The sequence below is a fragment of the Apiotrichum porosum genome, assembly GCF_003942205.1.
Source record: "Apiotrichum porosum strain DSM 27194 chromosome Unknown scaffold_20, whole genome shotgun sequence".
NCBI lineage: Eukaryota > Fungi > Basidiomycota > Tremellomycetes > Trichosporonales > Trichosporonaceae > Apiotrichum > Apiotrichum porosum.
The window spans coordinates 144568-171609 of record NW_021167127.1 but is presented as its reverse complement, the minus strand read 5'-3'; the positions used below and the strand labels follow the sequence as shown (position 1 = coordinate 171609).

General features: G+C 59.5%; 10 protein-coding genes across 10 annotated transcripts; 3 read left to right on the top strand and 7 right to left on the bottom strand.

Annotated features, from left to right (window-relative positions):
- Window positions 1–178: 178 nt before the first annotated feature.
- Window positions 179–1545, top strand: EHS24_005256 (uncharacterized protein; the record flags this gene model as incomplete). The annotated part of the gene is made up of 4 exons (XM_028620786.1): window positions 179–289; window positions 763–914; window positions 988–1099; window positions 1162–1545. The coding sequence occupies 4 exons, from the start codon at window positions 179–181 to the stop codon at window positions 1543–1545; spliced, it is 759 nt and encodes a 252-aa protein (XP_028472002.1).
- A 97-nt stretch (window positions 1546–1642) lies between these two features.
- EHS24_005255 (uncharacterized protein) lies at window positions 1643–3658 on the bottom strand (the record flags this gene model as incomplete). Its single annotated transcript, XM_028620785.1, has 4 exons — window positions 1643–2933; window positions 2975–3312; window positions 3367–3445; window positions 3498–3658. 4 exons carry the CDS (start codon window positions 3656–3658, stop codon window positions 1643–1645), a joined length of 1869 nt encoding a protein of 622 aa, XP_028472001.1.
- A 636-nt stretch (window positions 3659–4294) lies between these two features.
- Window positions 4295–6211, top strand: EHS24_005254 (uncharacterized protein; the record flags this gene model as incomplete). The annotated part of the gene is made up of 4 exons (XM_028620784.1): window positions 4295–4603; window positions 4653–4853; window positions 4908–5063; window positions 5144–6211. 4 exons carry the CDS (start codon window positions 4295–4297, stop codon window positions 6209–6211), a joined length of 1734 nt encoding a protein of 577 aa, XP_028472000.1.
- A 230-nt stretch (window positions 6212–6441) lies between these two features.
- EHS24_005253 (uncharacterized protein) lies at window positions 6442–6723 on the bottom strand (the record flags this gene model as incomplete). The annotated part of the gene is made up of 2 exons (XM_028620783.1): window positions 6442–6459; window positions 6520–6723. The coding sequence occupies 2 exons, from the start codon at window positions 6721–6723 to the stop codon at window positions 6442–6444; spliced, it is 222 nt and encodes a 73-aa protein (XP_028471999.1).
- Window positions 6724–7473: 750 nt separating this feature from the next.
- Window positions 7474–8020, bottom strand: EHS24_005252 (uncharacterized protein; the record flags this gene model as incomplete). Its single annotated transcript, XM_028620782.1, has 2 exons — window positions 7474–7939; window positions 7992–8020. The coding sequence occupies 2 exons, from the start codon at window positions 8018–8020 to the stop codon at window positions 7474–7476; spliced, it is 495 nt and encodes a 164-aa protein (XP_028471998.1).
- A 323-nt stretch (window positions 8021–8343) lies between these two features.
- MDR1 (GTPase-activating protein) lies at window positions 8344–12933 on the bottom strand (the record flags this gene model as incomplete). Its single annotated transcript, XM_028620781.1, has 5 exons — window positions 8344–8382; window positions 8453–9303; window positions 9456–11982; window positions 12033–12150; window positions 12206–12933. The coding sequence occupies 5 exons, from the start codon at window positions 12931–12933 to the stop codon at window positions 8344–8346; spliced, it is 4263 nt and encodes a 1420-aa protein (XP_028471997.1).
- Window positions 12934–15647: 2714 nt separating this feature from the next.
- On the top strand, window positions 15648–16570 carry EHS24_005250 (uncharacterized protein; the record flags this gene model as incomplete). The annotated part of the gene is made up of 2 exons (XM_028620780.1): window positions 15648–15938; window positions 16013–16570. 2 exons carry the CDS (start codon window positions 15648–15650, stop codon window positions 16568–16570), a joined length of 849 nt encoding a protein of 282 aa, XP_028471996.1.
- Window positions 16571–16944: 374 nt separating this feature from the next.
- EHS24_005249 (uncharacterized protein) lies at window positions 16945–18490 on the bottom strand (the record flags this gene model as incomplete). Its single annotated transcript, XM_028620779.1, has 5 exons — window positions 16945–17865; window positions 17903–17977; window positions 18028–18137; window positions 18177–18365; window positions 18424–18490. The coding sequence occupies 5 exons, from the start codon at window positions 18488–18490 to the stop codon at window positions 16945–16947; spliced, it is 1362 nt and encodes a 453-aa protein (XP_028471995.1).
- An 845-nt stretch (window positions 18491–19335) lies between these two features.
- On the bottom strand, window positions 19336–21376 carry EHS24_005248 (uncharacterized protein; the record flags this gene model as incomplete). Its single annotated transcript, XM_028620778.1, has 2 exons — window positions 19336–20903; window positions 21037–21376. The coding sequence occupies 2 exons, from the start codon at window positions 21374–21376 to the stop codon at window positions 19336–19338; spliced, it is 1908 nt and encodes a 635-aa protein (XP_028471994.1).
- An 880-nt stretch (window positions 21377–22256) lies between these two features.
- On the bottom strand, window positions 22257–27028 carry EHS24_005247 (uncharacterized protein; the record flags this gene model as incomplete). Its single annotated transcript, XM_028620777.1, has 4 exons — window positions 22257–22335; window positions 22386–22700; window positions 22777–26085; window positions 26136–27028. The coding sequence occupies 4 exons, from the start codon at window positions 27026–27028 to the stop codon at window positions 22257–22259; spliced, it is 4596 nt and encodes a 1531-aa protein (XP_028471993.1).
- Between the last annotated feature and the right edge of the window lie 14 nt (window positions 27029–27042).

Here is a 27042-nt window from a genome sequence, read left to right as displayed (position 1 = left end):
ATACCACGACCGGGTCCCATCGCCGTCGGCCCATCCGAGGACGTGCCTCCACATTGCTCACTCATCCATCATCCATCTCACCTCCATCCGTCCTTGTTCCCATTACCCCACACCCTCACTCTCAACTCGGCTACATCACACGCATTCTCCGGCGGCACAGAGCTACACCACAGCCAGCATGCCCGCATACCCGCGCCCACACGCCGTGGTGCAGCAGCTGCTCGAAAGGGCCGAAGACGCAATCCTCCAGAGCTATGCGCTTCGTGACGCACCCCTGCGGATCAGGCCGGTGAGTGTTCTTCTTTGTTGACCTGCGTCAATACAGGTGGGCTGCGTGGGATTTATGAGAATCTTGGATTGTGGGGTGATGAGCGAGGTGAAGAGTCTGTCGCACAAAGACGGGGTCCGCGGAGGACCGTAGTGCCAGGTGCCGACGACACGACGTCGTCGGTATGAGCGACGGGCAGACGGGGTACAACGTTCACACGCTCTTACGGCGATGTCCTTGTCCATCTCTCGTTTATCCACTGGGTATGCGGAGCTCGCTACTACCCGGCCCGGTGTCGACACCGTGCAGCTGATCGAAGCCGAGGCAGCAGCTGTCACGTTGGTGTCGACGTCATCACCATCGTGCCATCCTACCACGGGACATTGTCGCCCTGCGCAGTGGTGGTCTACTGGATGCCTCAGCACCACAGGCTTCTAGAGCCCTACCGACGGCAGCCCGTACGCAGTGACCAGTGTACTGACCACCTCCTCCAGCTCATGGTCTTCTTCACCGCCGCGTGGCTCATCCTCCTCGGCGTCCTGGGGTTCGCCCCGCTCCCAACACTGCCTATCAACGACAAGGCCCTCCATTTCTTTGGCCTGGGCTTTGCCACCTTTTTAATCTACTTCATCCTCGAGGTGCCAGAGTGAGTGACCGAATTCCCGCACACTCGTGTGCGGCGATTCCCGAGTCAACACAGCTGCTGACAGTGTCAACAGGGGACCATACACGCGGGTGTGGTACATCCGCCGTGCGCCGCTCATCCTCGCACTCTCCCTCGGCTTCTTCGTCGGCGGTGTGATCAGTGAGATTACACAGTCGCTCCTGCCCGTACGTGCCACCTCTCCGTGCACCGTTGTTTCCCCCCGCCGGCTGACCATTTCCTTTTGCAGTGGAAGACCTTTCAGTGGGGCGACATTCTCGCCAACCTCCTCGGCTCGAGCCTGTTCCTGTACATTGGCGTCCTGCTCCGCCGCCGCGCTCGCCGCAGGTCGGAGATTGCCGAGCTGTACCAGCCGCTCTCGGCCGTGCAAGGCGCCTCGTACCGCGACGCCCAGGGGAGGACGCACGCGTTCGCGCCCGCCGGCGCCGCCGCGGGCGCGGTGGGAGCCATCGCCCTGCCCGAGGGTGAGGACGAGGGCCTGATGAATGCCAGGGAGGACGTGTGGGATGACGAGCTTGACGAGGGCGATCTTGCTGCTGCCACGGCCAACCCTTTTTCACTGGGTGATGGCGATGACGAGAGGGAAGAGAGGGATGCCCGGGACATGGTGTAACGACAAGACCGTAACGGAGAGAGTATCAGGAGCGCAGGCACATCATCATAATTCTGCATGGCATGGAACAACAGTATTGCACTCGTCTTATTATATCTTATCTAACAGGTGTCTCTGGCACTCCCCTACACCTGGCTCCATCGGCCTTGTCGTCGTCGCCGCCGTCCTCCTCATCCGTCATGACCATCAACCCTCCTAAATCGTCGTCGTCGCTGTCTCGCCTGGCCAACGGCGTGCCGCGGACAATGGCCATGCGCGCCGTCACAGGCGTCTCGGCCACCCCGGCAGAACGACGCATGGGCGTCTCCGCCACGAACGACAGCACACTTGCGCTACCGCCACGCTCCGCCGACGACGGCTCCTCGTGGATGGGCGTGGGGTGGCCGTACGGCGCACGAAAGTTAAACTTGGGCTTTGCAGGCGTCTCAAAGATGAGCGTCTCGGCGTCGGCCTGGGCTTGGAGCTGCGATTGCGATTCTTGCTCCTTGCGCCGGAGTGCTTGTTCCGTGTTGCGGCGGCCAAGGAGGCCTGATGACGTCGTGCGCGATAGCGCGCCAGACGATGAAACGGTACGTGAGAGCGCGCCAGACCTCTGTTGCGATCCATCGCTGGTGCCCTTGTCCTTGGTGCCCTTGTCCTTGAGGCTGAGGCTGTTTTGGCGCAGCACGCTGTTGGTGCGGCGGATCAACCCCACTTCGCGGCCCTTGAATATATCCCTACCACTGGGTGCGCGGATGATGGTTTGTTTGCTTACTGGGCGACCAGGATCGCGCATCAGGCTCACGGGATCCATTGAGCTCGAACGCGATCGGCGCAGCCTGTCGCCGTGTTCACTGGCGGCGCGCGAGACAGAGCGCTGGAGGATACGTGCTTGGGTTCCGTTTGGCGGAGGCGAGTTGGCCGACATGCGCGACGTGCGTGATGTGGACCGCTGCATCTTTGCTGCTGGAGGGTCACGCAGCGCAGCGCCGTCGTCGACAGACAGTCGCTTTGTGACCTTTGGTTTACGTGGTTTCTTCTGCGGTACCAGCTCCTCGGGCATGGGCCTGCCAAACACTTTGAGGTGGAACGACGCGAGAAACGTGGCTTCACGAGGCAGGAAGATGGGGACGAGGACCAGCTCCCAGAACCGTTTGAGACGGAATGACACGCTGCGCTCGTCTTCCTTTTCCCTGCCGTTGATGTCGTCTGCGTCCAGGCCGATACCGAGCTCTGCCACGGCGAGCCACAAGCCAATACGGTCGGCAAGGAGCTCAAGTGCGGCGTCGGGGTCTTCAAGAGGGGTGGGGGGTTGGGTGTCGCGGCGCTTGCGCTTCTTCTTCTTGGGCACGGCAGTGGCTTGGTACCGGCTGCGATAGAATAACAACATGACGAGCTGGACAAGCAGCCTGGACAAGGTCAGCGCAGAGCAATCATGACGGGGGCTCACTCTCTCCTCTCAAACTCTTCAGTCACACCCTTGACGGGCAACCCGCGCTCTCCTTCTGCCACCGAGCGGCATTTCACTCTCAGCTCCATAGCCGTGAAAAGCACATCACGCTCAGAGTCACTCAGGCCGGCGGTCATGGCCGGCTCATCAACACCGCTGCCCATGCCGTCCACGGCAGCAATGGCAGCGGCGACGACGGGGGCAAGCGTACGGCGATGACGAGTCTCGATGGCCGACAGACCTAGGATGTGCTTGGCGATGATGGGATCCAGAGACTCATTGTGAGACGCGGCGGTGCGCTCCAGGTCGTTCACAAGGCCGGCGATGGGGAAGAGGAGCTGTTGTTGTGAGTGAGCTGTCGTCGTCGCATATGTTGTTGTTCTGCAACTCACCTCTCCCAGATACAGCGTCTCGTAGTATCGTCGACTGACATACGCGTCAATATCTTCAGCAGGGACACTGCTGGGACCACTTATGCACCGTCAGTACAATGTCCTCCGTCGGTTTTGGCTCATCTACGCACGCGACTGGGAACGGCCACAGAGTAGTGATTGCCGGGGCACCTGCCCTTGTCGGCAGTGGTAACGGGCATGACAAGTCGAGCGTAAACGCCAGCGGCAATGGTGCGAGTAGCAATGGAGGGGCGGACACGGCTGCCGGGAGTTCCGCTGTCGAGCTCGCCATGGCTGCGAGGGCCGATGATAGCGGGTGGTGGTGGATGGAAATGACAACAAATGAGAGTCGCGTCGTCGGTCGTGCGCGTCGCCCCGCCGGAAATCAGTCAATGTCCCGGAATCACGGGAGGACGTGCCATTAGAAATGAACTTCAAATACCATTGTAATAGGAAACCCGTCGGCTAATCACGGTAATCTAATCGCCGACTGCAAGAACCACACGCGTTGCACGTTGCAGCCGCGATTGCGTCAAGCGTCGACGGTCCACATGGCCCACATGCATGGTGCATACTCCCCCTTTTCTTGCCCCAGACACCCCAGATATGCAGCGATAAAGCCACGACCCAGTACTCCCTCGCGTATGGAGAGGACATGAATCCGGTTGCCCACGGAATTGCGGCTCCGGGCGGTGACTCCGACCCCCCTCCAGACAATGACACCTGTGGGCCCCCAGCCGGCAACATGCGCTTAGCACCGTAGACGCGCCGGATCATGGTCGAACGGTACGAATGGGTCGTTGCATCACACGCGCCAGCTCCGTCGACCAGGCATCGAGCAACCACGTCCTCCACTACACCGTTTGGTACAAGACACGGAGTCTCCTTCTGCCCATTCTCTCTTATATCTATCCACCTGTCGCCCAACATGATCGCATCACACTTCAGGCTCCTCTCCCGTCGCATCCACACGAACCCCATCCACTTCAACATGGCCCCCATCGCCACTGCCTCCTCCAGCTCCCCGATCCGCTCGGCCTTTGCCGCCAAGGCCAGCATCTCCACCACCAAGACCCGCATGCTCTCCACCCGTGCTGCCCAGGTCCTCGAGTCGGTCGGCCTCCCCTCGAGCGGCGAGACCATCCCTGGTGTCTTTGACGGCACCTGGGGCGGTTCCGGCGAGATCATCGAGACCACCTGCCCCGCTACCGGCGAGGTGATCGGCCGTGTCCAGACTGTGAGCCGTGCAATCCATTGAAAATGCGTTTGGAAGCTGACCCTTCCAGGCCACCGTCGACGAGGTTCGCATCGCCATCGCAAAGTCGGCCGAGGCTGCTCGTGCCGTCCGCGCCATGCCCGGCCCCAAGCGTGGCGACGTTATTCGCCAGATTCGCGTCGCCCTCGCTGACAAGGTCGGCGAGCTCGGTGACCTCATCTCGCTTGAGATGGGCAAGATCAAGAGCGAGGGCAAGGGCGAGGTTCAGGAGGTGAGTGAAAGGGCGATCATCTTGGGAATGTCGTTGGTCTGACTTGGTCCCTAGTTTATCGACATTTGCGACCACGGTGTCGGCCTCTCGCGCTCGGTTGCTGGCCGTGTCCTCCCATCGGAGCGTCCCGACCACGTCATCTACGAGGTCCCCAACCCTCTCGGTGTGGTCGGTATCCTCTCGGCGTTCAACTTCCCCGTCGCTGTCTACGTGAGTGCTGGTTCCTGAGCGTGGCGCGAGTGTCCGCCGCGTTATCGTTATCTGTCATTCGTTGCTGACACCAAACCTAGGGCTGGAACTTTGCCATCGCTCTTGCCACTGGTAACTCTACCATCTGGAAGCCCTCGCCCACTACCCCCCTGTGTGCCATCGCGGTGACCCAGATTGTCCAGAAGGTCCTCGAGGCCAACGGCCTTCCCGGAGCCGCCGCTGCCCTCGTCACTGGTGACGTCGAGGTTGGCAAGGAGCTTGTCGCGTCCCCAGAGATCCCCCTGGTCTCGTTCACTGGTTCCGAGCGTGTTGGCAAGGAGGTCGGCAAGAACGTCATGGACCGCTTTGGCAAGACCATCCTCGAGCTTGGCGGTAACAACGCCGTCATTGTCGACGCCGACGCCGACCTGTCGCTCGCTCTCCAGGGTGTCCTCTTCGCTGCTGTCGGCACCGCCGGTCAGCGCTGCACCTCCACCCGCCGCCTGCTGCTCCACAAGAGCATCGCCAAGGAGTTCCTCGACCGCCTCCTCCCCTTCTACGACTCGGCCACCAAGGCCCAGACCCTCGCCATGGGCGACCCCCTGAACCCCGCCACCCTCATCGGCCCCCTCCACTCGGAGACTTCGGTGCGCAACTACGAGAAGACTCTCGCGGACGTTACCTCGCGCGGCGGCGAGATCCTCACCAAGCGTTCGGGCCGCATGGCTGCCCCCGAGACCCTCCCCGAGGCCACCGGCGGCCACTGGGTCTGGCCCACCGTCGTCCGCCCCAAGCTCGACGACCCATGCTGGCAGGAGGAGGTGTTTGCGCCCATCCTGTACGTTGCCGAGTTTGAGACTCTCGACGAGGCCATCAAGATCAACAACGCCGTGCCCCAGGGTCTCTCGTCGTCGCTCTTCACCCGCTCGCTGCAGAACATGGGCAAGTGGCTCGGCCCCGAGGGCTCGGACTGCGGTATTGTCAACGTCAACGTCGGCACTTCGGGCGCCGAGATCGGTGCCGCCTTTGGCGGTAACAAGTCGACTGGATGGGGCCGCGAGTCGGGCGGTGATGCCTGGAAGCAGTACGTCCGCTGGAGCGCGGCGACTGTCAACTACGGCAACAAGCTGCCCCTCGCCCAGGGTGTTAGCTTTGGTCCTACCGAGTAAAAAGGACCGAGTAGGACGTATTTGCATGGCGAAGCCTAGTTAGAGAAGAAATCATTGTACTACTTGCAAGATGTAGGATTGAGCACTGGCGCACTGGCGCACTGGACAGGGATCGCACAGGAATTTACATGCCAAATTGTAACAGCTCGAGCTTCCACATATCTCCTGCATTAACTATAACTAACCCCTGTAAACTGCTGCAGCGCCTTCCACCACCTCCGCCATGCATGTCACACCAGGCCATCCGTCTACCATTAGCCATTAGCCATTGCCATTGCCATCGCCCACCCACAGACAACACAACTCACGATAGTCTCAGCCAGTTGGTCCAGAGTGTCCCTAACAAGGCGAAGCTGCACCTCTGACGACGAGCCCTCCCACACCGTCGGGTGAACCACAAGGGACAGCTGTGCGTTGACGGTCACGATAAGCTTGGCATCCAAGCTCCACAAGTTTTCGTAGAGCTGCTTGATGATGTCGTTGGCCGGGGTGTCCTTGCGGAGTGGGGTCATTGTCTGGGACATGAGCGGGAGGCCAAGTGAGATTTCACTCACCGAAAGGAAGCGCGCCAGAAACTTGTTGCCCCCCGGGAGCGGGGCATCTTCTGCACAAGACTGACATGTGGCATCACATCGCGAGGATAGGCCCGAAGGCAAGATGCGCAAATCGGTTGACCCGCCATGTTGCGAGACAGGTACCACCTTCGACGGGGCAAACACCCTGCTGTTAGATGCGTTTAGCGTACGACACTCACCAAGACATGCCACAGCAGTCGGGGTTGCCCTTGTGCGCGTCGGCGCACAAGAAGTTGGGGGAGTAATAGGCTTAAGGAGCTACAGGCAGTCAGCAAATTAATGTAGTTGATACCTACGCAGTCTCTTTGGGTGCTGCCAGATCCGAAATCTCGCACATGTTCTGGTCGGCGAGGCGGGCCATTTCCCTCCTCTGGTCGTCAAGACGCCACTTCATAGACTCCCGGCAGCAGTTGCACAAGACAGGAAAGATTCTGATGTCAGCCATTCAAAAGTTCCATGTAGACCTACCCGACAGTAGTAGGCGTAGGGTGGGCAAGTGGTTGACAATGTGGAATGGTTTTGGGCACGACGTGAATGCCGCAATAACGTTTGCTAGAGTTGCGCAGGCCCGTTTCAAGCTGCCACGGGGATAGAATGGTCCTTGAGGTAGTTGGCCAAGGCAAGGTGTGAGGCCATGTATGCCCTCTTGCCTGCTGGGTCATTCATGATGTAAGCGGCCAGGCTGGCCTAAACGCTGCGACCCATGGCAGGCCAGACAACAAGGTCGTTCGGGCCCTTGTTCGTTGTCTGCGCGACGCCCTTGTCCTTGCGTCGAGGCATGAAGAGCTTGATGCGCTCGCCCGACGTCTCGTACTTGTGCACCGCGGGTGCAAGCCTGTCATAGAGCAGATTGAAATTCATGTAGATGCAGCGGTTGTTGGTGCGACGGGTTTCGAGCGGAATGCTGGTGTCATTGTCGGCGTCTGTCAAAGGATAGCGCTCGAGAACCTCGATGAAGTCGGCATGCATGACGTCCTTGTTGCCGCGGGCGGTCATCGGACATTGCTGGATCTCGTCGTACGTCGCTAGGAGGACTGAGACGGGAGGACACCAGTTGCGACCGAGCATGACGTCCGACAGGTGCGTCCAATGTGAGAAGGGTGGAATGAGAGGACGGTAAAGTGACCCGGAAGCGAGTCGGAGCGCTGGAGAGCTAAACACGATTGTGAGCTCTGAGCGCTCGTAGTGGCAACGGGACTACCCACCATAGCGCCTGCGATGGGTGGATGGTCATGTTGGAGATGGGTTGCGATTGAGATGAGAGACGGATGGTTGAGAGGGATGGAGAGAAGAAGAGAAGAAGAGAAGAAGAGAAGAAGAGAAGAAGAGAAGAAGAGAAGAAGAGAAGGAGGCCTACCATTTCGCCCCTTTGACGCCCCTTGCGCCCCACGGAATCTTATGGCACAGACCAAGGAGAAAAAAAAAAGAAGACAGCATGACATGCGTGTTCACAACTATTAAAACCATCAATGCGCCGCGCGCTCTAACACCATCAAACATACGCCGTCGCGCTCATATGTTATTTTCGTGATACTCAGATATCGCCTGGGACAGTCTTTACATCTTGCTGAGGTTCTGCATCTGGACGAGCTCAAACTGGGTGGGGTCAGCTTGGTTGAAAAAAACAAAATCCCCCGAAAGTCCCGAAAATCATCACAACACTCACGTATGCTCCCTTCCTGGCGATGAGCTCGGCGTGGGTACCCATTTCGGCGACAGCACCTTCGCTTATGTAGTAGATGATATCGGCACGCTGGATTGTGGACAAGCGATGAGCGATAGCAATGACGGTGCGACCCTTGGAAGCGTTGTCAAGAGCGGCCTGGACGACCTTCTCCGATGTCGAGTCAAGAGCGGCGGTCGCCTCGTCGAGAAGGAGAATCTTGGGGTTGCGAACGAGGGCACGGGCAATGGCAATGCGCTGCTTCTGGCCACCAGAGAGCTGCGAGCCCTTGCCGCCGACCTCGGTGTCAAAGCCGTCGGGCAACGACATGATGAACTCGTAAATGTTGGCCTCCTTGCAAGCCTGGACAACCTCCTCCTCGGTGACCTCGTCCATGGGCTTGGCAGCACCCAGAAGGATGTTAAAACGAACAGTACCGGCATAGAGGGTGGGCTCCTGGGAGACGAGCGCCATCTGGGAGCGCAGGCTCTGGACGTTCATCTCACGAATGTCGACACCGTCAATGGTGACAGTACCGGACTGGGGGTCGTAGAAGCGCTCGAGGAGCTGGATAGTGGTCGACTTGCCGCAGCCCGAGGGACCCACAAGGGCAACGTACTTGCCCGCGGGGATGTCGAGGGTCAAGTTCTTAAGAACGCGGACAGCAGGACGCGAGGGGTAGCGGAAGTGAATGTGTTCGAGACGGAGATTGCCGACAGACTTGGCAGGGTCCACAACCTCGCCCTCGTCCGAATCGGCGTCGACTTCGGGGACGTTGTCAAAGAGCGACAGGAGCGAGCGAGCGGCAGAGTTGCACGACGACGCGTCAGGAACAAAGTTGAAGACATTGCCGGCTGAGGAGTTGGTTAGCAGTGTAGACTATAGGGGGTGCCACTGTGGGCGGAATCAAATCGACCAGGAGCGGAACCAAATTGAAACGGCAGCGGTACCTGATTTGGTTCCGGTCCACTTGTGGCACATATTCCGTTCCACCTCTGCCACTCACCTTGGATGGCTGCAAAGAGGGTCGCGGTCAAGCAGGTGAAGAAGGTGGCCGTGTCGTACTTGCCATCGGCAATCCAGATAGCGCCCACGTAGAACACGAGCGCAATAACGAGGAAACTTATGCCTTGTGACGCGGCATAAAGAGCTTGAGAACGAACAGCGACCTTGTTGGAGATGTTGAAGGGGATGTCGAGAGCCCGGGAGTAGTTGTTGTCAACGTCGGCCTCGCGAGTGAGAGCCTGGATGGTGCGAACGGAGCCTGCAGCCTCCGAGGCCATCTGGGTACTGGCCGAGTACCACTTCTTGACCTTTTGGTCCTTGAGGACGACGACACGGAGACGAATGTAACCGGACGACACGACGAGTGGAATACAGGCGATACCGATGAGGGCGAGGAGCGGGCCGTAGGCGAGACCGATGATGCAGCCGCCGAGGAGGGTGGCGCACGACTGGATGATCGAGCCGAGAGTGACACCAAAGAGACCTTGGACCTTTTGCGGGTGGTCGGCGAGGTTGGACGTGACGGCGCCAGTGGCGTGCTCCTCCTCGTCAAACCACTCAATGTCGTGCCTCATCACCGAGTGGAAAGCCATCGAGCGCAGCTTGCCGGTGAGCTGCCATCCAGTCCTGGAGAAGGAGCAGTTCTGCCACCAGATACAGATGGCAGCAAGGATGGCGACGATAAAGTAGTAGAGGGCCTTTTCATTGAGGGCCGTCTTGAGCTCCTCTGGGTCCTGGATCTGGAAGTCGGTGATGGCCTTGCCGAAAATAATGGCGAGAGCGGGGTAGACCATACCGCTGCAGATTGCAGCAACGGTGCCGGCAACGTACCAGCGCCAGTGCTCCTTGTTGAGAGTGAGCAGACGCTTAAAGATGGTGAAGAAGCCAATCTTCTCCTTGGCCTCCTCCTCGGCCTCGCGGCGGGTACGCTGCTGCTCGAGAAGGGCCGAGGCGACGGAGCGTCCGGTGACAGAACGCTTGAGACCAGGGAACTTTTCGTCAAGGGGCGAACCGGGAACGACCTCGTCATCATCAGAGTCGGCCTCGACGTCCGCGGAGGCGTGCTCAGCGGCGGTCTGCGAGAGCTTCTGGTTGGCAACAAGAGTAGCGTAGGCTCCCTCCTCGTTCTCGAGGAGGGAGTTGTGGGTGCCCTGTTCAAGAATCTCGCCGCCGCCCATGACAATAATGTTGGACGCGTCCTTGATAGTAGCCAGACGGTGCGCGACAACGATAGTGGTACGGCCAACGGAAGCCTTGTCGAGGGCGTCCTGGACAACGCGCTCGGAAAGACCATCAAGAGCCGAGGTAGCTTCGTCGAGAAGAAGAATGCGAGGGTCCGAAACAATGGCACGGGCGATGGCGACACGCTGCTTCTGGCCACCGGACAGGAGCATGCCGCGCTCACCAACCACAGTGTCGTACCCCTCGGGAAGCTTGGAGATGAAACCATCGGCGTTGGCGCTGACGCAGGCCTTCTTGACAAGGTCGAAACGAACCTCGTCCGAGGCCTTCTCCCACTGAGAGCCGATAAGACCGTGCTCGACGTTGCCACGAACGGTGGTGGCGAAGAGGGTAGGCTCCTGCGAGACGAGACCGATTTGCTGACGGAGCCACTTGAGGTTGAGCGAGCGAATGTCGTGGCCGTCCAGCTTGACAACACCATTGATAGGGTCGTAGAAGCGCTCGATAAGCTGGATGACGGTCGACTTGCCCGAGCCAGATGCGCCAACAAGGGCACAAGTGTGGCCGGCTGGGAAGTCGACGTTCAGACCCTTGAGAATAGGGACGTTGGGGCGCGAAGGGTAGTGGAACACGACGTTCTCAAAGGTGAGGCGGCCCTCGACGTTGTCGAGCTTGAGACCGTTGGGGTCGTCCGAGTCAATGGGGGGGACGCGGTCAATCGTCTCCCAAAGCTTGGCGGCAGCGGCACGGGCCTTGGTGATAGTCTGGATCTCGGGCGCGAGCATGGCGAGAGAGAACGAACCGATGAGGATGGACATGAACACGTTCATGACAATGCCGGCCGTGGCGCGGCCCTGGGTGACAAGGATACCGCCGTAGACAAAGGCAAGAGCGTACGCCGCGTAAATAGCAAAGAACATGACCGAAAGGCCGGAACCCTCGACCATGGCTCCCTTCATGCCGTTGCTCTGGGACTTGCGAATGTCCTTGTCAAACTTCTCGCCCAGGACCGGTGCAGTGCCAAACGCGTGGACCGTGCGAATAGAGGAGATGACCTCCTCGGCCAAGTTGCCGGCCTTGGACACGTACTGGAGCGACACGGTGGTAAACTTGGTCATGGCCCAGCCCATGATCGAACCGGCGATGAAAATGACGGGGAGAATGGAGGTGAGAGCGCCAGCAAGGCGTGGCGAACGGGCATATGCCAGGGCGAAACCGGTGATGAAGGTGGCGAGGAACTGGCAACATAGCGGTACCTTCTCGCCAAGACCTTGCTGGACAAGGTGGCAGTCGGACTGAATACGGGTGGCGACCTCACCGGCGCCGAGGTCATCAAAGTAGGCAATCTGAAGAACAGCGGTCAGCCACCGCAACACTGACACAACAAACAACTCACGTCCTGGCGAAGCACGGCGTGCAGGTACTTTTCACGAATGCGTTTGCTCTGCGTCTCGCAGGTGTAGTTCCACATCCACATGTAGGCGTATGTGCAAAAAAAGATGCCGAGGCCAATGCTGTTTGCTTGTCAGTAACAAGGTGGTGGTCCACACAAGACGGGTCAGGACTCACATCATAAGCCAGATGGCGTCGAGGCCGGCCTGGTGCTTGAGGTCGGCCCTGGCCGCCTCGAGCGTGGCAACGTTCTCCGGAGTGTTGCCGCCGGAGGCAACAGTGGTGGAGATGATTCCGAATTGGGTAAAGGCGTCGGTGAGACGACCGAAGATGAGGGTCATGAGGGGCTGGGCCGCGCCGGACGCGGCGGCAAGAATGGCGCCCACCACGTCCATGAAAATCTCGAGCTTGGTCGCAAAACGGAACATGTGGGCAAGCGAGACTGGCTTGATCAATTCGGCAAGGTCCTCCTTGTCGCCGCCCTCGTCCTTCTTCTTCCTGCCAAAGAGGCCCTTCTTCCTTTTCACAGGAGGCGGAGTGGCTTTCCGTTGAGGAGGGAGCTTGGTGTCAAGCTCGCTGCTGGCAAGCGACGTCTTGGAGGCGGACGCCGGGGCGCCGCTGGTGCCAGGCTTGAGGAGGAGCGATCCGGGCGAAGCAGGACGGCTGCTGTGCATGGCGGCCTTTTCGTCCACGGCGGGGAGGTCATGGTTGGCAGTGGCAGCGGAGGTGGGGGAGCCCTTCTCGTGGTCGGACGACAAGGTGTCGGGTGGGGACTCGACTGGAGCCGTGACGGCGAGCTGAGGTGCCTGGGCGGCGGAGTTGGTGGTGGTGGTGGTGGCCGACTCTGAAGCGGCGGTCGGCGCAGCCGTCACCGGCGCAGGCTGCGCGGGGTCGGGAGCGGACATGGTGAAGGAGAATGAGTGTGGGCAGAGGTGTAAATGGGGGTGGGGTGGAAAAAGGGTGGCGGGTGGTGTTTGAGAATGGACGAAAAAGAGGTGTGAGATGTGTTGTTGGACAAAGTGTTGGAAGATGAGAAAGGTCGTTGAGTGGATGGTGCAAACAAACGGATCCGACGAGAGAAATGCTCCAGGCAACACGTCACGGTCGGGCGACTGCCGCCGACGCGCGGTTGACTCACTCGGCACGATGGGTATGCAGCGCAGGCAGCGCATGCGCACTGTGTGCTTGCTGTGTCGGTTCGGACGTCGGTACAAATCTCCTCGCCCCGCACGCCCCACCAGCAAGCAAGCAACAGCATCACACACGCCCCAGGCCGACACGCGACGACGGGCAGCGCTCGCGCGCTCGACCGCTCGACCGCTCGGCACGCTTGCCGGGGCAACAATGCGGGGCACAGACGTGCGGCGGAGAAAACAATAAGGGACAAAAGGAAAATGGCCGTCTCCGTCTCTTCGGCGCCCGCCCGGACAGACGGCTCCGAGCGTCTTGGCACCACCACGAGCAATACACACCTGGCGAGCTGGCGAGCACACGCGACACGCAGTGCATGCGCGCTGGCTGTGAGCAAAGATAGCAAAATAGCAACAAAAAAGTGCTAAATAGCGACGACGCGTGGCCACTCACTGGGATCATGGGATCATGGATCACTGCCGTCGTGCCATCGCCCCCCCCCCATCGTCTGTCGGGAGCAAGGCAGATCGTGCACCCCATGTTCCGGCGTTCCCAGACTGCGAGCCCACATGCTTCAAGTGCCATTTGTGACGTACGACGACGCGCGGCACAGCCGGCAGGCTGGAACAGAACGGCACACAGGCCCCCAAAGCTCCACGGCCACGAGAGAAAAATGGCAACACACTTGCACCTTTCTCGGTAAACCCGCTCATGTTGCGGATATTCCGCACCTGACGCTCGGAGATACTACGGGAGAATAGGGACAGCATATGCTGCATGCTGCGGCGGGTCTGCCCTACGGGCCACGGGAGGCGCAACCTTGTCTTGGCATGAACGCACAGAGACATGCAAGCGCAGTTCAGTGATCAGTGTCTGTTTATGGGCTTGCCATATCCGTAGTTCCAACACACAAACTCGCAGTGCGAGACGGTCGCCGATCGGCCAGCCATGTTCACACAATCGCCGTCAGGCCAGATCGACCAGATCACAGGGGGTCTCGCTCTGCAGATTCAAATCAGCAGCAGCTCATACACCAGTTCCACACATGAATTCTAATGAGTTCTCGAGTCTCGGGGGGGGGGCGGCGCCGTACGGGCGGCATTGATGTCACTGTCCCACCCCATATATCATGGCCGTCGGCCTCGGACTGTTCGGTACAAAGGGGCCCGCCGCCAACTGCTGCCAACGACAACGCCACTCGCAGCAACGAGCAGCTCGCACCCGCTGAATATACCCATGTGGGCGTCTGGGCCCCCGCGGCGGTACCGCTCACGTTAACAGGGACGCGCTCGCAATAGAAGCTGTAGAGTGACATCCCTGGTGGATAGCAGTGCTGCAAAGGGTCCGATAATGCGATCCATGGTACCGCCCTGGCACCTGTGCGACATCGAGATGGTGGGGAAGGGGCATGCCGGCGGCCGGCGGCCGCCGAGATAGCGATTGGGAGCAAGCAGCAGCAGTATTGTCCGAGGCTTGGGGGGGTGGCAAAATGTGTTCGGCATATAGAGCAGACAACGGGGGCCGACATGGCAACCAGATCCCATGTGCCGGCCAAGTGGCCGCGCGTTCACGGCCATCACTTTCGTCACATAACGGCCACAATGCCACATTGGCCGAAACGTCGCAGGACCTGATCGCCCCCCCCCCCCCCCCCCCCCCCCATGTTACCGTACACGGACACACTCTCCATAAGAGGTCAAACGCGCGCTACATGCATGAACATGGATATTCTCATTAGGACGCGCCGCGAAGACACATGTCCATCGCGGGCAGGTGGGGGCCCGAAACGGTAGCGGTCAAGGAAGCAAGGTTCATCAGGCGGAGTCGAGTTGGAGCCGCTCGGATTGTCGGGCACTTTAGGTGCTGCTGCTGGTGCTGGTTGAGTAGCTGTCCTGTTTCTTGGAGTCCTGCCTCTCAGGTTCAGGCTTCTTGCTTCTTGGCCTTGGGGATCTGGAATCTGCACTGTCAGTGCCGTGCCGCCAACGTGTTGCCAGACTTCTCCCGTCTGGTCCTGTTGGGGATTGGTGCTGAGTGATGGGGGTAACGTCAAGAAGGGAGATGTTGCTTGTGTGCATTATGGTGCCCCAGGACCAACAGTGCGAGGTGTGTGATCAATACATGTGCATGCGTTTACCCACTTGTTCCTCGTCCTCGCAACTGACTCTCACATGGACCTAGAGGCGGAGGAGCGGCACCCTGCAGGCGTCACTAAGGCTGGAGTCCCACCTGTGCGCTCTTGACCAAGTTGACAACAAGTGTGACTTGGGAAGTGCTTGAGCTGCTGACAGCGGAGCGGCACAAGAAGCAATAATAAGGTGGCAGCTTGGCAGGTTTGATAGGTGAGAACTGGGGGCTACATTATGGTGAGGTTGTCGCCACCCATCATACATCCTGTCCAGCGCGCGTTCTTTTCGTCCACCTCGACACTCCGGGCATTTCCGTCACAACACCATTGTCCACCGCCACCGTCTTCACCATCATCCACACGATGGGTGTTCGCCACGGCCCTCAGGATGGACATGTAGCCATCCTGGCGGGTATCCTAGGCGCTGCATGCGTCAGCGCAGCACCAACTCTCCCTGCCAACTTGCCCCCGCCAACGCCCGTGTTCGTCTTTCTCCGGAGCGTAGAAGAGACTGCCAGTTCAACAAGCTCGACAGCAGCAGCAGCGACGACATCCGCAAAGCAAGGCAGCGAGGATGATACTGACAGTACAATGAGCAGGGTGCGAATGTTCGTCCAAGTCATGATCCCGGTCGTCATCGTTGTCACTATCTGCGTGAGTTTGCGCATGGCTGCTAGACTTGTAACCCCCAGCAGCCCCATGGCTACATGTAACACTGACACGCTCAGTGGTTTCTGCCCCCCATGAGACGCCATAGGAGGAGGATACAGGGCCCAAGACACCCCAGCGCGGTGCCCAACAACACCGGCGACTCGTTCCCAACCCACTTGGCATACAGCGCTCGACCAGGCGGCTTCCAGCCCAATCCACCCGCGCCCAGCGGCCAACAGGTTCAGCAGGCTGGCGTCCATCGCACACCCTCGACACGCTCGCTTCCAGTCTACCAACCTGCCGCGGGTCGCGATGAGGTCGTGCTCGAGCGGACTGGACTCGTGGCCGGCGCGGCTGGCCTCGGTATGACCGCGTCGCAGTCAACGCTCGCAGCGTCCACACCTCCCTCGCCCGTACTGGGTACCTCCGTCACTGCGGCATCGTCCGATGAAATGCATCACCCATTGGAGGTGCAGCAGCACCCTCTGTCGGACGCAACGCCAGAGTCACCACCTCTGCCTCCACCCGGTTTCGCAGACGGCGCCTCGCAGTCATCAGTGGATGGCCTCCCGTCTGCTGCTGTGCCGACGGACCAGCCACCACCGTACGAGGTTACCGCACTGCCCAGTAGATAGCAGTTGGTCTCTGAGTAGATGTACAGTACAGTGTGAGCGCACGAGGGAGTGTGCTTGTATAGACCTATAGATCAGGCGCTTTTAATGGCATTTGGTAGCCACATAGGCCCCAGTACAGCGGCATTGATATGGTATCCACCGTCTCAGTTTTGTTAACAGCTCAGCTCATGACTAACAAACAGGTCTGCCCCACAGTGGCGCGAGGAAGCGGTCATACCCCTGTTTATTGCCTGGGCCTGCGTTCGATGTGTCAGAGCTACGACCTTGTCATTTCAGTGAGACCTTGTCGTCCATTGCACTCGCCCTCTCAGTGGACATACAGATACCATCTCTCCGTCATAAACAGTATCACTCTAGCATCCACCCCTAGCACTCTAGCATCCGTGTCGAGTAAAGTCGTTGTTGGGGCCGTTGTTGGGCGGTGTGCGCGACATGTCCTCGTCGCTATGGAGAGGCTGGTCGGGGACGAACGGCAAGTCTTCGCCATGGACGTGGATCTTGACCTCGCGCGCCTCCTTGCGAGCGGCGGTAATGGCGTCGCGCACGCGGATCTCAATGGCGTGCGAGTCACGCACCGACATGTTGGCGGGCACGACAATGGTGAGGTCGAGCTGGATGAGGCCGCCCGACTTGACGCCGCGGACGTTGCGGCACGCCAGGAGCTGCTTGCCGTCGACGAGGGCGCTAGCGACCTCCTCGATCGAGCGCTGGGTCTTGGCGTCGATGCCGACGTCCAGCAGTTCCATGGTCGCCTGCTTGGTGAGGTTCAGTCCCTGCTGCAGGATGAAGAAGGACACGGCGATGCCTCCCACAGGGTCCAGCCAGGCCACGCCGCCGAGCGACGAGCCGACAATGGACCCCAAGGCGACAAGCGACGTGAGCGCGTCGGCGCGGTGGTGCAGCGCGTTGGCCTTGAGCACCGGGCTGTGTTCCTCCTTGGCCACCTTGTTGGTGATCTGATACAGCCACTCCTTGATACCGACGGAGGCCAGCGCAAACCATGCCGCATGAGGGTTGAGGACGGCAGCGGCGCCGTGGTCGTGGCCATGGTGGTCCCCGCTGAGGGCATGCACATGCTCGTGGCCCGAAACGCCGTGCGAGTGGAATAGCTCCAGGAGGGGAGACGGGACCGAACTTGGGAGCCACGCTTGCAGGCCGGCAAGGATGTGGTCAGACGGCAGGGCCTCGAGCCAAGGGATGAGGGTTTGGAGAAGGAGGTGGTACGAGTGAAGGCCAATGCCAAGGGCACCGCCGATGAGGATGACGCTGATGGCCATGGACCCGATGGTCTCAAACTGGAGCTGTTAGCTCAGAGCCGGCTTGATAGCTCACTTTGGAGTATCCCCATGGGAAGCGGTCGCTTGGGGGCCGTCTCGATATCCTCCAGGTGGCAAGCGTAACAAAGTCCTGCACGCAATGTTAGCGTCCACTCTGCGCGCGCAAAGGGTTTGACTCACTCCCAGTAGATCGGACAACGAATGTCCGGCCTCTGCCAACAGCGACGCCGAGTTCATCAGCAGGCCCGCCACACCCTTGGTGATCGTGAGCGCAATGTTACTTCCCAAGCCTGAGAGTTAGCTGTCGCTCACACCCAGCGCTAGCTCACCAAGCAGCGTAATCTTCGTGCCGCGGTCGAGCTTGCCACTCCGCAGCGCTTCCATGATCTGCTCTGCACCCTCCGAATGGCCGTGGTCGTGGCTATGCGAGTGGAACAGCCCGTGATGTTCGTGGTCATGGTCGTGGTCGTGGTCATGTTGGGCGACCTTGCTGCCTGAAGCGGATCCCGCGGCCGACGCTGACGCGGTCGATGGACCAGGCTCTCCGGGCTTTGTGGTGTGTCGGCGCACACGGACGAGCGACGCTGCAGAGCCGGCGGCCAGCATGCGCGGTCGTATCCTCGTCGACAGGTGGCGTGAACATTGCGAGGCGGGGTGACGTGCGGGGTGGAGGGTACGGAGAGGAAGGGGGAGGGACGATCGACGCGAGGCCGACGCCGATGCCGACAACGCGGCTGCACACCGTGCGCGAGCGTGTCCGGCCCGCAGGATGCTGGGTTGCAGCGACATGGACTTGGCAGCGAGGGGGAGGGCGCGTGGGGTCCGGGAGTGGTAAAAAAGGGTGCGTGCGAGATGAACAACACCAAGATTACAGACCGCCAGGATTCGGCCGGCACGAACGCAAACGACGCAACACAAAGAGTCAGGAACTGGGATCGAACTGGGACCCGATCGGGGGCCACGGGGGCCAGCGGTGTCGTTTCGGCCGGTTCAGATTGCGGGCCGTCGGCGACGCCAGTGACGATGATGGCGGGGGCCTGGAGGACGACGGACGCGGCGGTCTTCGTCAAGAAGCTGTCGAGCGTTTAGCGAGTGACAATGAAGCTATATCGGCGTTGTGGGATGTGTCAAGGGGACTCGGATCATTTGGCTCGGAACGTATCGCAAATGACCCGCGAGGCGCGTTTCTAATCAGCACCTCTTTGTGCCGCCGTGGGATCTTGGCATCTGGGGTTAGAAGCTTCTGAGCTTCTGTCTGCGAGATCTGCTGCGTACGGCGGACTGGCTGTGACGCTAGGGGAGGTCTGAGGATTGTACAGAAGAGGATGAGAAGCGAGAGCTGGACTCAAAAACGCACGTTTCTAATGCCATTCACTGGTTCCATTTATTTGTGGCCGCCACAGCACAGTGGCCGCAAACATCGTAACATGCAGCTCGTGTCCATGCAATATATAGATATACAAATTCAACCCCGTCTATTAAATCTATCTACGCACCACCATGCACGCTCGCACCAGACAGGCTGACTGTGCGCTCGAGCAAATTGTCGACCGTTGGCAGCGTACTCGAACTGCCCTGGCGCGACTTTTTGCGGCCCAGCCTGCCGCCCTGGTTTGTGCGGGTCGACTTGCGGTTGAGGTTGGAGAATCCGGGGAGGTGAGACGGCTCACCGTGCTCTCCCTCTCCATGGTCGTGGGACGCGGCGGATGAGCGACGGGCCTTCTCCTCTTCCACTTGGACTGCCACATCCTCCTCCGTCTCGCCACCTGCCGTACGGCCACCGTCCACCGCCTCCTCGGCCTTGTCCTCAGCGGTCTCGTGGCTCTTGTTGACGCTTTGGCGCCACTTTTCGCCATACACCATGGTGATGAAAATGGCAGCGAAGCCGATCCACTGGGCCGCAGCGGCCACGGTCATTGTCCAGCCAAGGCCAATGGCGTCAATCATGGGCAGGACAAAGGCTGATGAAGCCGCAGCAAACAGGTATCGCCAAAAGTTGTTGACCGAGATGGCCATTGCGCTCTTCTTCTGGTTGGAGTCGACGAGATACGTGTTGACCGGGGTGAGGGTGAGCTGACTGCCGATACCGTTGATGGCGAGCATGACGAGTGGTGGCCAAAGGCCGCCCTTGTTCGCCTGGAGGAGCCAGCCGTATACCAAACACGACACGGGTCCGATGACGCCTGCACCGAACAGAGCGGCACGCAGACGGTCCTCGGGACGACGGTAGCCGCGCTTCTCGATCCACTTGCGCACAACACGGTCGGCGTATGGACCAACGAAACGACTACCAATGAGCGTACCCAGTCCCGGGGCGATATACAGGCATCCCGAGAGGGCCACGTTGTGAATGTTGTAGCGGTCCTTGAAGATGACGGCGAGGGGGACCATGACGCAGTAGAGCTGGAGCATGACAAACGAAGAGGCGATGGTCGTGGTGACCACGTTCGGGTAGCGCATGAGCTTGAGGGAGATGAGTGGGTTAAAAAAGTATGGCACAAAGCGCTTGCCCGTCTCCTTTTGTGCCACCTCGTGAGGAGTAGGCGGGTGACTTGTCTCTGGCAGGAACATGGCCGTGAGGAAGACGGCGAGGGCAGAGGCGCCACAGAGAAAGTATTGGGTCGCCTTCCACGTCTCGGGCGTGTATTGTGTAAACACACCTGCGAGAACGGGCGACAAGGCGGGGCCGAGGAGGACACCCGAGTAGAACCATGCCATTGCGTTGGCCCTCTCGGTCGGCCTGTAAATGTCACCAACGGTGCCGGCGCCGACGGAGAGGACGGCAGACGAGCCAATGGCTTGCAGAATTCGTGTGCCGATAATGGCGCCGATGGTCTTGGACTGTGCCACACCGATCGACGCCACAGTCATGATGGGCATCGAGGCCAAGTAGACCGGCTTGCGACCATAGAATCCAGAGAGTGGCGACCAGATAAGGGGTGCGACACCGACGGTCGCAGTGAAGATGGCGACGGTGTAGTTGATCATCGACTCGGAGGTGTGCAGGTCTTCGGACATGACCGAAATCGATGGCAGGAATGCAGACGAGGCAATAGCTGGGAGACGTTAGTAGTCTGTTGAACCGCAGTGGCAGACAAGACGCCACTACGACAAGTGCGCGTGACCATTCCCATCGCTAGAGACAGCTGCTGTCTTTGCCGACGGCCTGCTCCGAAAAGCCACACTCACGTCCAATGAATGCAGAATATGCGACAATGGCAACGATCCAGTTCTTGCGGGCAGGGCTGAACCGGTCGTAGATGTCCTTTGGCCTGTTGGCCTCAATGTCCTCTGGGCAGACGGACTGCACAGTCACATGCTTCTCGTCGTCGCCACCGGTGTCCCGGTCGCTGGAGGATGCATTGGTGGCCTCGCGTCTGTGGTCTTTTGTAGGCAGATCGACGGCGGGATCGCCGTCAGCCACCGCGTCAGATTTTGGCGGGGTGGAGGAGGTTTTCGCCATGTTGTTGGTGGCGGCAAGAGCGTGGTCTTGCTCGGCGAGCGTGCGCTCCGACGACGGGCGCGACATGGTTATTGGGGCATGCAGTAGACTCTGATGAGTGTACGATGAGGATGAGATGGGGAGCAAAGGCAAGAGGAGACTGGCCGTCTTTTCTTGGATGCCGACACACACCTTTTGCAGCGCACACGCCGTGTCGCAGATGGCCGACAACTGCGCTCCAGAGGCGGTTTTTTGTTTTGGGAATTAAGGGACACGGGGGGGTGGGCAGACGATACTGCCGTCGGAGCAGGCCGACGATGCGTTGTTAACATCGAGTCACAGCACGCTCGCTGCTGTGCATGTAGGCATGCATGGCACACAACCTATGCGTTTGGTCAACAGGCATACCATCCACTCACATGCACAACAGTTTGTGAATTTGTGGCCACCAGACGTTGGAGGGAGGCCCATGTTCTGGAGGCCCCTCGTCCCAAGTGCCTTTGCTTCCGAACTCCGAAATGCGATAACCGGAGCGTGTGCGCGAGTGACTAACTTGCCCCTCCATAATCCCTGGTGATTTCAGCAGGCCAACAGGAAGCCCAGAAATACACATGTGTAAGGGAGACATGTAAGCATGTAAGTATGTAGATAACCAGCTCATCCAAACAAAAGGCCCAAAGGGCTTTTGCCCGGGCGCTGATCGGCTGTGGTCGATCGCCTCTGTTGTCCCTCCCGCTCGTTCAACCACACTCCTCCTGCAAACAGGCTTTTGAGACGACAAATGCATCGACTCGTCCAACTTGGAAATAAACTGTAGATGATAAGATGACGAGGACTCTGTCTGTGGCCCGGTAGGTGGGCCACAATCCTATAGAATCCCAATCCCAACGACCAGAGGAGGGATGATCTATGTCCGCCACCGGCCGTTTTCTTTGATTTTATGGGGGGCTTTTTGCTGTCTCCCTCCTTACCTCTTCTGCCACTTGAGGAAGCGAGCAGCAATGAGAAGGACGATGATGTTAAAGACACAGTAACACAAAAACACACTTTTTTACGTCAGCAATGGAAGGCATATCAAAGGCTGAGTGAGACTTACCCAAAGTCACGCCAGCGGGTGGAGTAGTCGAGGGAAAGACCCTGGAAGAAGGTCTGGCCGGTCGAGTACTGGCAGTACTGGCAGCTGTCGGTGGCGTTGGGGTTGTTGATGTACGCTCCCATGGCGGTAGCGAACTTGCCAGCCCATTCCTGACACGTCTGGCCGGAAGGAGGCGAGAAGATGTGGAACTCGCTCTCCTTGCAGACGACCTCGAGGTCCTGGAGACCGGTGGTGACGAGACCAGAGATGAGGTAGGTGAAGGGGTCGAGGTGGTACATCCACGAACGCCAGAAGTAAGGCAGAGTAGCGGGGGGACTTGGGGGAGGTCAGCATTGAACGCCTTGACAGTGGCAATCCCGGGGGGACAAGGTCCACAACTTGCTGTACTCACGCAGTAACACCACAGAACACCGAGAAGAGCACCAGCAGGAAGGGGTTGAAGAGGGCTGCAATCATGATCGAGGGCGAGAGCGCGGCGACGGCCTGGCCGAGGGTGACGGCGTAGACCTCGGTGAGGAGGATCATCAGGAAGAAGTAGCCGGCGCGGGTCGCGGCGGTGGGGAAGCCAACACCGTAGTACAGGAGGAGGAAGAAGGCCGTGGAGCAGAGCACCGAGTAGGGCATCTCGGCAACGAGCTGGGTGAGCGCAAAGACCGTCGACGAGTACATCTTGGACGAGGCCTCGCGGTTGAAGGTCATACGCGACATGATGTACTGGGGCTGAATCTGGGCGAGGACCAGGGCGGGGAGGACGGTAGCGAAGAAGATGGCAAAGACCTTGTACTGGAGCGACTGGAGCGAGTTGTCGAGACGGAGGAAAGTGAGGGTCACGACGAGACCAATGGCAATGTGCGCAAACAGACGGGTCCACTGGTAGTCGGCGTTGCGCCAGAGACCAACGTTGGTGCGCTGGAGGACAGTCTTGAGTTGGAAGAGGAAGCTAGTAGCGTACTCGCCAGAGCCACGGTCCTCGTCGATGGGCTGAGCGAGGGCGTTGGCCTTGAGCTCGGTGATCTCGCGCTTGACCTCGGCAAACTCGGGCGAGTTGAGCCACTTCTGGTGCCAGTCACCGCCGATACGCTTGCGCGAGCCGGCACCGATAGCCTCAAGCATAAACTCGGCAGGGTTGGCGTCACCGGGGACCTTGGCACCGTTCTTCTCGAGGTAGTTGATGAGGACCTTGGAGTCCTCGCCAATGTCACCAAAGTAGACACACTCGCCACCACGCTGGAGGAGGAGGAGGCGGTCAAACGACTGGAAGAGCAGGGCGTTCGGCTGGTGGATGGTGCAGAGGATCTTCTGCCCGGCGGCAGTGAGCTTCTTGAGGAAGCGGACAATGTTGTAGGCAGACTGGCCGTCGAGACCCGAGGTAGGCTCGTCGAGGAAGAGAAGAAGGTCGGGCTTGGCAGCAAGCTCAACACCGATGGTGACACGCTTGCGCGCCTCAACCGACAGACCGTAGCCGGGGAAACCAATCATGCCGTCGGCAATGTCCTGGAGCTCGAGAAGCTCGATAATGTCCTCGACGTAGGCGTCCTTCTCCTCCTTGGGGACGCTCTCGGCCTGACGAAGGTAGGCAGAGAAGCGGAGGGCCTCACGGACAGTGGTGGTCCACTCGTGAACATCGAGCTGCTCGGCGTACGCACAGCCACGGGCAAAGGAGACGTCAATGGGGCGACCGTTCATGAGAACGTCGCCGCCGATAACACCAATGTTCTTGCGCGCGGCAAGAACGTCGAGAAGAGTAGTCTTACCGGCACCCGAAGCACCCATGAGGGCAGTGAGGGTACCAGGCTTGACGTAGCCGAAGACATCGTTCAGGAGCTGCTTCTGACCGCCGGGGACGGGCACGGTGTAGGTGAGGTTCTCCCAGGTGAAGGGCTGGGGCTTCATCGAAAGAGCGCTGAGGTCCGGGTCGAGCTTGCCGGCACGGAAGGCGTCGCGACGCTCAGCGAGACGCTCGTTGCGCTTCTTGATGTCCTTGTCCTCCTTCTTGAAGACGACAATAGACAGGTGCGAAGCGCCCATCTGGAGGGTCTCCATGAAGAGGGCCTGGAGGAAGAGGAAGAAGAGGAAGAAGCCAATGAGGATACCAAAGTTGCGCCAGATGTGGCCCTTGGAGTACTGGAACGCAGCGGCCATGTACTCCTTACCAGTGACGACGGCGTTACCGGCGGTGGAGCCGGAAAGCGCACACATCTGGTTGGGTCCGACACCGCTGGGGTAGCCAGTGATACCGGCAGAAGGGATGTTGGTGGGGATAATGTACGACGAGTCGCAGGTGAGGGTAATCCTGGAGAATTCGTTGGCAAAGATACCCTCGTATCCGTAGGACAGGGGGTTGAGGTAGAAGATCCAGAACAGCCAACGCTTCATGGCAAAGACGGGGATCATGTAGCCAGTGTAGGTCACCATGAGCGAAATCAAGACCGAGGCGAGTCGAGCGGCAACGTTGTAGTCCTTGGTAGCGACACCAAGGGTACGGAAGAAGCCGGCCATCACCATAAAGGTCGTGAAGACGAACAGGTAGAACGTGAAGAAAGCACCACCACTGCTGTACAGGCCACCCATAAAGTAGAGGATGAGACTGAACACGAAGATGACGGTGGCGTTCTGGGGGATATCGGCCAGAACGGCGGCGATGGCGTACGAGGCGGGGCGGTAGAAGCGGTACGAGATTTGACGATACAGAATGGGACGACCCATCATCTGGCCGGGAAGCTCAGAGAACGAAGTAAGAGCGTTGAAGAGAAGACCCAAGAAGAGCAGACCACCGCGAGTGAACGCGCCAGAAGCAGACGTGGGGAGACGGAAGTAGACGGAACCGACAATGAGAGCGATGACAATGGAAGTGGCGAAAGCCGCGTAGAGGTCGAAACGGTTCTGGAGCTTGAGGATGGTCTGACGCTTGGTAATGGCCCAGACCTGAGCAAAGAAGGAGACAGTGTAGGGAGACTTCTTGTTGACACCGCGGTGCTTCTGGTCCAAAACGGCCTGGCGGAAAGCGTTACGGTCGGCCTCGTCGGTCTCCATCTGCTGCTTGTACTCGTCCTTTTCGCGCATCATGCGGGCGTGAATCTCAGAGTCCTTGAATGCCTGGCCCATGGCCTCGGGGGTGCTGGGGGTGTTGCTCTCGTCACGGCCCTCCTGGAAGCGACGCTCGTTGACGTCACACACACCGGTGAGGTAGTCGGCAGACGTCTGACGGGGCAGGTCGGCGTAACCAAGCGAGATCATGTACGGGCGAGCCTCCTTGGCAGGACCAAAGTAGGCGACGTGGCCGTCGTTGAGAACGAGGACCTTGTCGAACTGGTCGTAGATACCCTCACCAGCCTGGTAGAGCGAGACGAAAGTGGTCTGGTTCATAATGTCGGTGAGGAGACGAAGGGACTTGGCGTAGTCGAGGGCAGTGGAAGCGTCAAGACCACGGGTCGAGTTGTCCCACGACGAAAGACAGGCTCCGGAGCAGAACTGCTCGGCAATAGAGACACGCTTACGCTCACCACCCGAGACACCACGGATGAAAGCGTTACCAACAACGGTGTTGGCAGTGTGCTTGATGCCGAGCATCGAGATGAGGAGCTGGAGGAGGTCCTCGCGGTACTCGTCGGCGCTGACGCCGGGGATGAGCTTCTTGGGGCTCTTGAGCTCAAGAGCGAAGCGGAGAGTCTGGGCGACGGTGAGGGTGGGGAGGTGGTCACTGCGTTGGTTAGAAATTGCGCAAAATCAGGTAGCACATGTTATACTCACTCGTCTTCCTGGTTGTAGAGAACCTCGCCGGCGTAGAGCTTGTACATCTCCTTCCAGCCGACACCGGCGTACTCGACGTTGCCGTTGACAGCCATGAAGCCGTCACGCTGGTTGGCAATGGTCTTGAGGAAGGTGGAGCAACCGGCACCGGGGCGACCGAGAACAAGACACATCTCTCCGGGCTTGAGAACACCCGAGTTGGAGGCAAGAATGGTCTTGGGCTTGGGGGCGAAGGGCTTGTAGCCAACGACACCGAGAGCCGAGACAACGGGCATCATAAACTGCTCAATAACGGCGTTGGTGAAGTTGCGAATGTGCATCTTCATGCCGCCGGCACCAATGACCTCGAGGTCCTCCCAGATGACACCAACACGCTTGTGCTTGATGTCGGCAGCGTCCTGGGCGCTGCGGCCGTAGCGGAGCTCATCGGCAAGGTTAAACTCGACCTCGTCGCCAGCGGCAGCAGTCGCCTCGCCCTTCTCGGCGTCAACAACACCAGCAGCGCTGGCCTGAGTGGCAACAGTCTGGCGGGTGGTGGTGCGCTCAGGCTTGCCACCGAAACGCGAGGTGACCTGACGGAGGGAAAGGCCAGTGGTGGTGCGGTGCAGGTCGTTCGAGTTCTGCGACATGGCAGAGTAGCGACGCTCGAGAGCGGCAAACTCTTCCTTGGCGCGAGCAACGTGTACATGGTCGTCGTTCAAGTCGGCGATGAAAGAAGAGTTGCTACTGGAACGCGTTTGCTCGTCACCCGAGCCACCAACAGCGAGGCGGGGGTCGACGGCAGTGCCACCCGAGGAAGATTCAGCATCGTGATACTGGTCGGCAGTCGACGCCACAGAGGACAGGGGCCTGCCATCTTCGCCGGTGACACCCGTGTGTGCGGGGTCGGCCATGGCGGGATGAAAAA